Genomic DNA, 11,856 nt, shown 5'->3' with positions numbered 1-11,856 from the left:
GATAAACACTTTGCCTATGCTGCAAGAACCTCATATCATTTGTGTAGTCTGTTAGTTGAAGAAACTTCTACGTTTTAGTGCTGAATGTCAGTTTTGATTTTGTACATTTTTCATTGCAGCAGTATAAAACTAATCAAATTTTTTTTTCTATTCAGAAAAAGTGCTGAATGGGGGGGAAATTTTCCCCCTTTTACGGTAAGCAATTAAGTCAAAGGGGAAGATAGATAATATCCCTTTGAGATAAACAGCCTCGGCACTTTAAGACTAGCTGAATAATTGGATTAGTTCATGAATGAAGTTTCTTCATAGATCTGACACTTTAGAGTTCATAAAGTATGAAAAGGAACATGTCACTTTTAAAGAATTTATTAAATTTATTCTATTGTTTGTAAACAAACAGACTTAATTGATCATTGTAACTACCTGGGAGAAATACCCCATTGTACATTTAATACAAATCAGTTTACTGCTATTCAGTTCTTTCTCCTGGTTAATACAAGCATGCTTGTATACTGGAGTTTAATGAGCAGTTTTTCTCTACTAGAACTGAGGTGTGTGCACCAGTCCCCAATTAATTCATATGCTTCTCTCGGGTTACTCACTGAAAAAGCATATTCCTAGTAAAAATAAGTGGCTATAACTGACACTAATTAAAAAGCTTTAGCTAGAGAGGACAAAAATATCAGTCAGAGCTTGTCTATATCTTCAGTTCATACATGACAAGTTGGGGTGTAAATCTACAGTGCATTAGCATGCTGCACACTGAGGCACTAAAAGTTCTGTAGTGCACTTCAATCTGTTTCAGAGTTTAAATCAAAACACACGACAGAAATTTGTGTGTGTGGTATCAGAGTCCCAATGGCCAGTTAGTGTGAAGGCTGGTGGGCTGCAGATTTACACCCAGGCTTGCCATACACAAACTGACCACATAGACAAGCCCTCTGTCAACAACCTTGATCTAAAAACTCAAAAGTATGTCTTACTAAGAACCCAGTTTCCTTTGCATAAGTTTCCTTAAAGCCAAAACATGGGCAGGTGGAGTTTGGGGGTATTTTCCTTCTTTTGGTGGAAACACAATACATGGTTCTCAAAATTACTGTGTCCCTGAAAAACAAAGTGCTCCTGAAAGACAGAAAGGTATAGTAACAAAATTCCACAAACACCATAACAGTGTGGACACTGAAGGAACTGACGTGGAATAAAAACTAGTAACTATTTTGCTGATTATACCCTGCAGCTCACAGGTCCTCTATTAAAAAGAGGTATAGAGAAAAAACAAAACTGATGTTTTCTGGCATGACAGCTTCAGACTGAACAATAACTAATAGAACACACTCAGCAGTCTTTCACTAAATGCCTGTGTGTAACACAGAGGTAACTCTGTACCACATGGTCCACAAAAAAGTTAACATGAACAGAAATATTTTAAATTAAAATGTAAATTTTTTGTTCAGATTACCATTCATCACAAATATTTCATCTTCTAAAATCATTTTTTTTATCTCTGAAGAATGCACAGATATATTTTAACACTTTAACCATCAAGCATTCTTTACTAGCATTTGTTTTTGTGCCAGTTTGCATCACCTTTGTCCATGGTGTAGAAAAACATTTGGAGATAATGTACTTCTTAAACTGAAAGTGTCTCCACTTGATGAGGGTCGGGAAGCTGCTTTTCCTCCTACCAACGAAGTCTCTGCTTCTTTGATTTCCATGGCTCTCTTGTACAGCTCAGCAGCCTTCTCGAAATCTCCTCCTTCATAGCTTTGGGAGAGAAACCAAAATTTAACCAACCCTGTCCCACCAACTCACTCCTGTACTGAAGTCTGCAAAAACATGCAATTAAACAGCAAAAAACTTTGTTAATGCCGAGTTCAGATTGCCTGGTGTTAACCTGTGCCCTTCCAGGATATTGAGTTCAGCAAAAATTTCTGAAAACAAGGAAATACAGAGGTGAGGTACGGTAAAGGATCATACAACCTTAACTCTGCCCTGCCGGAGCTGGCACTAGTCACGAGGAATTATCAGCATGCACTCCCGCTGCATTCACTGTGTTAAGTGTAACTGCATTGCATCATGGAGGAATAAGCTGAAACAGCTTGGAAGAGTTGTGATTGTGGTAGGACAAAACCCTGGATCCAAGTTCCTCCAGGTTTGTTGTCAAAGGAAAGAGGTGCATATATACCTCAAGGTTCCAGTCTTCATTATATCAGACTGTCGCCCTACTATAATTAACAAAGTTACCAACACTGTCTACATTTTAGCCCCTAAATTGCCTAATAAAGCATTTTCTATTGATATAATTATTCACATTTGTTAATTTTTTTTAATGGAAGCAGTTCCCTATATTAGGTGACAGGAGAAAAATATCTGGCCTTACCTCAACACAGCTAAGTTTTTTAGCGTTTCTCCCACACGAGGATGCATATGACCAAAGCTGTCTTCATAAATCTTTAATGCACATTCATAAAGAGGTAAGGCTTCAATGTGCTTTTTCTTTTTGGGTGGGGGAAGGAAAACAAAATGAAAACCAGTTGTTTAAATGGGTATTCCACATACTATTCGGTTTCTGCAAACTGTATAGACACATCCTAGACTTGAGTTTCTTTGCTAAACCAAAACAATGTTTTGTTTTTAAAAGAATTGCTGTTTACATAAGAGTGAGACTTTTAAAGCAACCTAAAAGATTTGCACACTGAGTTCCCATTAATTTTAGGATAATTGGGGTCAGAGTTCCTTAAGTGGCTTTGAAAGTCTCATCCTAAATGAATAGGTTATAAACTACCAAAACACATTCCTGGGTTTTAGCTAATCAGCTGTAACCTCTTATTGAAAGCCAGGTTTACAGATCCCAAGCAACATAACAGAACAATATAGGATATATTAAGTAGAAGTGTTTAATGTTATTGATACTAAGGAAACATTTACCGAGATCTTACCATCCATTTGTTTCTTTCTCTCTGACCTATATTAGGTTTAGAGTATAAAGTCTACAACTGCAGTCTTATCAGAGCTTAAAAGCCTAGGCAAGACTACACTTGATAAATGTGCATGAAGGAGTGCCAGAATTTCAGTCGGTAATGCTCCCTCAGTCAGTACTAAACCAGTGCTTTAGATGGTAGTTTTAAATCAAAGGCCATGATTTATATGATTTATTAAAAATCCCATGGTATCTTTTACAAGATTGAAGGGGTTAACAACCTTTTACCCCTGGCTAAATTCCAATCAGTGCAATCACATTTTCCTGCTAAATATGTTCTTTCGGATTGTAAAAATGTACATGGAGATTCTGAATTCCCTGACGGTGTCCTTTTATATGCTGTTAAATTTCATATATAAAATTGCTGAAATATATAAGACAAGAAAAACCTACCATCTGACAATAAAGAACAGCCAGGTTTACCAAGGCAGTAGCTACGCTAGGGTGCTTTGGACCAAATGATTTTTGTCGAATTTCAACAGCCAACTCATACAGAGGCACTGCCTTGTCAAGCTTTCCCTAGAAAACAAACCAATGTTGAAACCAGCCATGTAGTTATAGCAGGCTTAGATGCATGTATAATTTTTTTGTGAATAAAGAGCTTAGAAAAGTTGTAATTGCTTTCAGGAGAAGAAAGTTCAGAATTCTTGATCTATATGCTCATAGACTTTAAGGTCAGAAAGGACCATTATGATCATCTAGTCTGACCTGCACAACGCAGGCCACGGAATCTCACCTACCCACTCCTGCAATAAACCTCTCACCTATGTCTGAGCTATTGAAGTCCTCAAACCATGGTTTAAAGACTTAAAGGTGCAGAGAATCCTCCAGCAAGTGACCCGTGCCCCACGCTGCAGAGGAAGGTGAAAAACCCACAGGGCCTCTTCCAATCTGCCCTGAAGGAAAATTCCTTCCTGACCCCAAATATGGCCATCAGCTGAACCATGAGCATGCGGGCAAGACTCACCAGCCAGATACCCAGGAAAGAATTCTCTGTAGTAACTCAGGTCCCATCCAATCTAACATCCCATCACAGGCCATTGGGCCTATTTACCACAAATAGTCAAAGATCAGTTAATTCCCAAAATCATGTTACCCATCATACCATCTCCTCCATAAATTTATCAAGCTTAATCTTGAAGCCAGATAGGTCTTTTGCCGCCACTGCCTCCCTTGGAAGGCTGTTCCAGAACTTCACTCCTCTGATGGTTAGAAACCTCTGTCTAATTTCAAGTCTAAACTTCCCGATGGCCAGTTTATATCCATTTGTTCTTGTGTCCACATTGGTACTGAGCTTAAATAATTCCTCTCCCTCCATGGTATTTATCCCTCTGAAGTTCACTTAAACCTTGCAGAATTGGGCTCTTAATGAATATCTACAATAAACCATTCCTGTTGATCATCATTAATGGTCCAAGTGCCTTCAACTCCCATTTAAGTCTTTCCCGGTACTGTCTCTAGCTCTGATTATTTCTTAGGCATGTTCCTTCCTGATTCATTGGATGTACTGAATTAGTGATTTAATTTTTTTTTTTACTTGGGATTCTATTTCTGGAATTTGGATGTTTGACATTTAGCATGAAATGGAAATTCAGGAACACGTCCAAGGTAGTTTTGGACGTGTAAAGTTTATAGTTTTCTCTGTTTCTTCACACCCACCAGCTATGATTTTATATCAAGAGGTAACTGTGAAAAAGGTCAATCACTGTCTACGGTCAAGTATCTAACCATTCTTTATGTACCTCCAACTCTAGTCTCTTCCCTTCCACTCACTCCCCTTGTGTTTTCATTTATGTTCATCCAAGCGCAGCAGTTTGCTTTTCTGGCAGAGTCCACTGCAGCAGTCTGAAATGGGAAAAGCTCATGTGATCCCAACCCCTTTCAGAATGCTGCTGGAGGGGTTAGCAGTAAAAGCACTTGTGCAAGAGCACAGGAACAGTCTGGCCAAGAAATAAGTTTACAGGATTCTTCCAATTTAGAAGAATGGCAAAATGCAGAAAGAAACACTCATCTACTATCACTCTATTCTGAATTTGAACTCTTCAGTGTAACAGTTGGAAACTTTAGGGTTCACGTTCTGCCTAGCCGCAAGGCTGAGCACAGTTTACATTATTCCTATAGACAGGGATTCCCCTTCATATCGGACCAGACAACTGACAATTTATATTTATAAGGTATTTTGAAAATACAAAATTACTATTGTCACCACATAGAGTATTCAGCAAGAGAGTGATTGCTTATTTTTCACTGAAGTGAAACGAAGTAGAAATGGCTCAAGATATCCACAGAGAGAGCTGCTGCCAGTTCTATTTAAATACTTAGATGGCTGACTGGGTTCATATGTAAAAATTAGGAGAAATTATTCTGAAGTGCCAAAAATATGGTGTCTGCATCTGGGCTGATTGGAACAAATGCTTGCAAAGGATGCTGCATACAGTATGCAGAGGAACACAAAATATGAAAGTGGAGAAGAGATTTCCTGGCAACAGCCATAATGCTGTCTTCTAACTGAGTTGTTTTCTTTGTGGTAAATATACTGGCTGAATACATTTGTCTGAATGAAGTTAAAGGAAAAACTTGTAGGTGCCCAATACACTGAAGACATTATTAAAGAACAGCTTTTCTTTAGGAAAATGTTCCACAGAGCTCCTACGAGGTGCAAAAACAGAGAGAACTTTAATTTATATACTTAAATTTGTTTTTTAGTGTGTTTCTGGAGGATGCTGATATCCAAACTCTTTTTGATACTCTGCCTCTTTTGGGATGGAAAGTGCAAGACATTATTTTTAAATGATGTACAAAGCACACACATACTTACCACCTTTTTGTAGAGTACTGCAAGGTGTTTCACAGTGTAAGCCAGTGAAGGATGATCAGGGGCTAGTGCTCTCCTCCTAATTTCTAAAGCTCTTTCATACAGTTCCTCAGCCTTATCGTAGTGTTTCTTTTCATTGTACAGAGCTGCAAGGTTGTTCAAAGACTGTGCACAGTCTGAGTGGTCTGGTCCCAGGACCCTCTCCCTCATTTCTAGGGAGCGCTTCAGAAAAAGTTCAGCTGTCCTACAAACAAATTCACACAGCAATACTCCAAAGATTAAATGTGTGCATACCATGAAAGTTACTTTTGTGCCTGCAGAAGTGCCATTGTATTCAAATAGAAATTTCAGCTGCCTCTAGTGAAACAAATACAGCAGAGCAACTCATTTAAACACAGTCTTAGTGAAAAACTGTATATCCAAACACAAAAGACAGACAATAGATAACAGCACGCTGTCTAATTGAAAGCATGTAGTTATAGAGTTAACTAGAGCATCAAATGCAATCTCAGAGCACTAATACTAGCTGCCCAAAAGCTAGCACTTTAGGTCAGTTGGGTAGAATTCTTTTCTTATATTACATTACCTTGTGAATATTCCTTTTGAGTCTGATCTGTATCCTTTTTTATACAAGTAAAGTAACCCATACTCATGCGAATAATCCCACTGGCTTCAATGTAACTCCTCCCAGGAGCAAACATTCATGAAACAAGTAGCAAGATCAGGTGACCAACTCTGGAACTATGTAAAAATTCAGCAAGTAGCAGTTAGAATTCCCTTTGCAAACAATTGCAAAGACTGTAAAAGAAATAGGTTTATGTACAATAGGCTCAGCTGCTATAATTTACACATTAAGAACTAGCTTAAGGCTTTCTCTGAAGTAATTGTTCAAGCGTCTATCCTATCAAACAGTTATGTATTTTATTACATTATCGTGGTACTATTCTATCACACATTTAATATTTTCCCTCTGTGGCAAAAAGAAAGTGATTCCCCATAGAATCCCTGCATGCAATATCCATTACAGCTAGGTAGTTTGTCATCGTGACAAACACACATTCTATTGGACAAATGACCAGGGAAGAGTATAACAATATTGCTCGGGCATGCAGGAGTGAAATCAGGAAAGCCAAATCACACCTGGAGTTGCAGCTAGCAAGAGATGTTAAGAGTAACAAGAAGGGTTTCTTCAGGTATGTTAGCAACAAGAAGAAAGTCAAGGAAAGTGTGGGCCCCTTACTGAATGAGGGAGGCAACCTAGTGACAGAGGATGTGGAAAAAGCTAATGTACTCAATGCTTTTTTTGCCTCTGTCTTCACGAACAAGGTCAGCTCCCAGACTACTGCACTGGGCAGCACAGCATGGGGAGGAGGTGACCAGCCCTCTGTGGAGAAAGAAGTGGTTCGGGGCTATTTAGAAAAGCTGGACGAGCACAAGTCCATGAGGCCGGATGCGCTGCATCCGAGAGTGCTAAAGGAGTTGGCGGAGGTGATTGCAGAGCCATTGGCCATTATCTTTGAAAACTCATGGTGATCGGGGGAGGTCCCAGATTGACTGGAAAAAGGCTAATGTAGTGCCCATCTTTAAAAAAGGGAAGGAGGAGGATCCTGGGAACTACAGGCCAGTCAGCCTCACCTCAGTCCCTGGAAAAATCATGGAGCAGGTCCTCAAGGAATCAATTCTGAAGCACTTAGAGGAAAGGAAACTGATCAGGAACAGTCAGCATGGATTCACCAAGGGCAAGTCATGCCTGACTAATCTAATTGCTTTCTATGACGAGATAACTGGCTCTGTGGATGAGGGGAAAGCAGTGGACGTGTTGTTCCTTGATTTTAGCAAAGCTTTTGACACAGTCTCCCACAGTATTCTTGCCAGCAAGTTGAAGAAGTATGGGTTGGATGAATGGACTATAAGGTGGATAGAAAGTTGGCTAGATTGTTGGACTCAACGGGTAGTGATCAATGGCTCCATGTCTAGTTGGCAGCCGGTATCAAGTGGAGTGCCCCAAGGGTTGGTCCTGGGGCCGGTTTTGTTCAATATCTTCATAAATGATCTGGAGGATGGTGTGGATTGCACCCTCAGCAAGTTTGCGGATGACACTAAACTGGGAGGAGAGGTAGATACGCTGGAGGGTAGGGATAGGATTCAGAGGGACATAGACAAATTAGAGGATTGGGCCAAAAGAAATCTGATGAGGTTCAACAAGGACAAGTGCAGAGTCCTGCACTTAGGACAGAAGAATCCCATGCACCGCTACAGACTAGGGACCGAATGGCTAGGCAGCAATTTTGCAGAAAAGGACCTAGGGGTTACAGTGGACGAGAAGCTGGATATGAGTCAACAGTGCCCTTGTTGCCAAGAAGGCCAATGGCATTTTGGGATGTATAAGTAGGGGGACTGCCAGCATATCGAGGGACGTGATCGTTCCCCTCTATTTGGCATTGGTGAGGCCTCATCTGGAGTACTGTGTCCAGTTTTGGGCCCCACACTATAAGAAGGATGTGGAAAAATTGGAAAGCGTCCAGCGGAGGGCAACAAAAATGATTAGGGGACTGGAACACATGACTTATGAGGAGAGGCTGAGGGAACTGGGATTGTTTAGTCTGCGGAAGAGAAGAATGAGGGGGGATTTGATAGCTGCTTTCAACTACCTGAAAGGGGGTTCCAAAGAGGATGGATCTAGACTGTTTTCAGTGTTTGCAGATGACAGAACAAGGAGTAATGGTCTCAAATTGCAGTGGGGGAGTTTAGGTTGGATATTAGGAAAAACTTTTTCAGTGGGAGGGTAGTGAAAGACTGGAATGCATTACCTAGGGAGGTAGTAGAATCTCCTTCTTTAGCAGTTTTTAAGGTCAGGCTTGACAAAGCCCTGGCTGGGATAAATTTAGTTGGGGATTGGTCCTGCTTTGAGCAGGGGGTTGGACTAGATGACCTCCTGAGGTCCCTTCCAACCCTGATATTCTATGGTTCTATGTCACCCTATTCCTGAGACAGGTCAGTTTAGTAAATTGGAAATATTTGTTTCACATTAGATGGAGAGAAGGAATATATACACAAAAGATGAGTTCAAGCCTGGAGTCGCCTTGTGGGAACCAAAGAAGTGCTCCCTACATAACGGCTACAGATCAGGCTTACATTTATCAGTTGATACAAACAAATTCCCTTCAGCTGCATCAAACTATCAAAAGAGACTCTTTAATGGTTGATTCAGAACTACAGCACAGTACTCTGTTTCAAAAAGCAATAACAAACTTTCATGGATATCTTTACTAGAAGACTGTGTGCCATTTTGCTCACCAATTAAATTGGGAGGAAAGAGCTACAGGAAATAGGGAGTATTTGAAAAAATTGCGGATGAACTGACAGATGGTGGAGTATACAATGATCTCACGACAGATTTTACAGATATCAGTCATTTATCATCAGTGACTTTGGCCTGACTGCATGACAAGTAAAACAAGAAATAACATACATGCATCAACTGTTACAAGTCAATTCTCATAACTAGGATTTTGCACTAACTAGTGGCTATACATGTAAACACTCTAAATCACACCGCATTTTAACTTCTTTATTCTGCCACTGAGATCCTGAGCCCTGGTTTACACTGGGGGGGGGAGGAGGGGAGAGGTGTCAACCTAAGATACGCAACTTCAGCTACGCGAATAGCATAACTGAAGTTGGCGTATCTTAGGTCGACTTACCTGGTCGTGGGGATGGTGGCGAGTCGACCACTGCTGCTCCCCTATTGACTCTGCTTCCGCCTCTCCCGAGCTGGAGTTCCAGAGTCAACAGGGAGCGTGTTTGGGGATTGATTTATCGTGTCTAGGCGAGACACGATAAATCGATCCCTGATAGATAGATCACTACCCGCTGATCCAGTGGGTAGTGAAGACCTGCCCTGACATTCAGATACAAGAAAAATATCTAAAAGGACTTAAAGACTTGAGGTGAAATTCTGTGTTGCACTTCTAAGAGGCACAGCAAAAAAGAACAGGAGTTAAGGTGGCTTTAAGGTACCCTCCCAATCCAGGGCTGCTTCAGGTATCGGAGAGGCGCTCAATATAACTTACACAGCTCTGGGGGCCTATGTTAAAGAACATCTGCAGGTTGCTCTGTGGGCTGAGCTTGCAGGGCTCTGGCCCTGACACATCACACCCTCTAAACTGGGGCTTGTGAGGCAGTCCTTGGGACACAGTTTCATACATGTCTTCTGCTTTTCTTGTGCAAGGGCAGAGGTCGGCAACTGATGGCACGCGAGCCAATTTTAAATGGCACACTGCTGTCTGCCGAGGACAGCAGCGTGCCATTAAAATTCCTGCCTGGCCCGGCCCACTCTTCTCTGTCCACTGCTCTCTCCTTGCAGGGCAGGCAAGCTTCCCTGTCCCGCCGCCTCTTCCCCGAGTGTGCAGGGTTCCTGCCCCTCCTTCTCTCCCTCCGGCCGATCAGCTGACAGCCCTTGCTACGGAGGGGGAGAGGGAAAAGCGGAGCCGCAGCACGCTCTCTGCTCCGGGGAACTTGGGGAAGGGGGTGGAATCAGCATATCCCCTCCAGCCCCTGCCGTGAGCCACTCAGGGCAGGGGGCTGGGAGCACTCCCACGACCCCAGTCCACACCCGCAGCCCTCTGCCCTGACCTCTGCACGCCCCTTACAGCCCCCCAGCCCTCTGCCCTGACCCCTGCACGCCCCACACACCCCAGCCCCGTGCCCTCATCCCTGCACCCCCCACATCCCCATCCCCACCCCCACCCTGAGCACCAAACGGGAGCTCCTGCACAAACACACACCCCCGCATTCCCACCTGCACCCCTCGCACCAAATGGGAGCTGCCCACGTAAGTGCTCCACACCCAAACCTCCTGCCCCAACCCTGAGCCCCCTCCCTCATTCTAGCTCCTGGTCAGACCCTGCACCCCAACCCCCAGCCTGCTCCTTTATCCCCAGCCCTGTTCTCAGTGCACTCCCACCCTCATCTCAGTGCAAAGAGAGGAAGAGAATGGGCCAGAACCAGGGATAAAGTAGGTACCTACTCTATGTGGACAGGGCCAGGACCCCAAACCGGCAGCGGGCTGAGCAGGGCCGGCAGCCAGGACCCTGGCTGTCAGGAGCTGGCAGATGGAACCCCAGACCGGAAGCAGGCTGAGCCGCTCAGCCCACTGCTGGTCTGGGGTCCCGGCCGCTGGCCCTGTTCAGCCCGCTGCTGGTCTGGGGTTCTGGCTGCCGGTTGGGGTCCCGGCCGCAGGCCCCGCTCAGCCCGCTGCCGGTCTAGGTGAACGGAATCCCAGGCCGGCAGCTGGCTGAGTGGGCCGGCGATGTAAGATCAGCACTTTAATTTAATTTTAAATGAAGCTTCTTAAACATTTTGAAAACTTTGTTTACATACAACAATAGTTTAGTTATATAATATATAGACTTATAGCGATAGACCTTCTAAAAACATTAAAATGTAGTATTGGAATGTGAAACCTTAAATTAAAGTGAATAAATGAAGACTCGGCACACCACTTCTGAAAGGTTGCTGACCCCTGTGCTAGGGGAATTCTCTCCTGGCCAATTACGTAGCTTTTGGTGCCTCTTTATGCTGCTCTGGCCCTTTTGCACATCATAAAGGAATTAGAGCAGGGGCAAGGATCTCACCTATAATATATATGTGCAATTTATTCATTACTTTCCTTGTAGGACCGACATTTTGAATGCTATAAAAGAAAAAAAAACCTTCCTGTTAGAATGAGAATTTTATAAAGGAGTCTGATGTAACAGAGAACCATGGTAGAGAGAACATAAAAATATCCCATATATTTACAACTAGTGATAGTTAAATTTAATGCAGTAGTACATCAGTTCTAAAACAGTGATGTGGTAAAATCCAGATGCCAATGACACTCACTGTACAGCAGACTTCAGATACTATGAGTTAATTTCATAATAGAAAACCGTAAAAGGAATTGGACTGTATTTAGTATTTGAGAGTGTTTAGCCTTATCACTAAGAATTTTTCATGTGGTTCCATATAATGTGTCTCATTAGATATAAAAAACAGAGAGGGAATTATGACTGTGTGA

At 42.5% G+C, this 11,856-nt stretch overlaps 1 protein-coding gene across 5 annotated transcripts in view; it reads right to left on the bottom strand.

The window, feature by feature from the left end:
* Nucleotides 1-319: 319 nt before the first annotated feature.
* The window catches only part of NPHP3 (nephrocystin 3), a 45,623-nt gene continuing 34,086 nt past the window's right edge, over nt 320-11,856 (bottom strand). For 3 of the 5 annotated variants that reach the window (XM_073333223.1, XM_073333224.1, XM_073333226.1), the window contains 4 exons: nt 5,799-6,039; nt 3,374-3,499; nt 2,381-2,496; nt 320-1,764 (listed from right to left, as the gene is read on the bottom strand). In XM_073333223.1, the coding sequence (XP_073189324.1) occupies nt 1,584-1,764; nt 2,381-2,496; nt 3,374-3,499; nt 5,799-6,039 (664 nt within the window). In that variant the 3' untranslated portion in view covers nt 320-1,583. Of the gene's footprint in view, nt 1,765-2,380; nt 2,497-3,373; nt 3,500-3,541; nt 4,826-5,798; nt 6,040-11,856 lie in introns of those variants that run through there. The other 2 variants (XM_073333225.1, XM_073333227.1) reach the window with 2 other exon arrangements.

Source organism: Lepidochelys kempii, chromosome 2, assembly GCF_965140265.1.
Source record: "Lepidochelys kempii isolate rLepKem1 chromosome 2, rLepKem1.hap2, whole genome shotgun sequence".
NCBI classification, from domain to species: domain Eukaryota; kingdom Metazoa; phylum Chordata; order Testudines; family Cheloniidae; genus Lepidochelys; species Lepidochelys kempii.
This window is presented reverse-complemented; position numbering and strand designations above follow the sequence as displayed.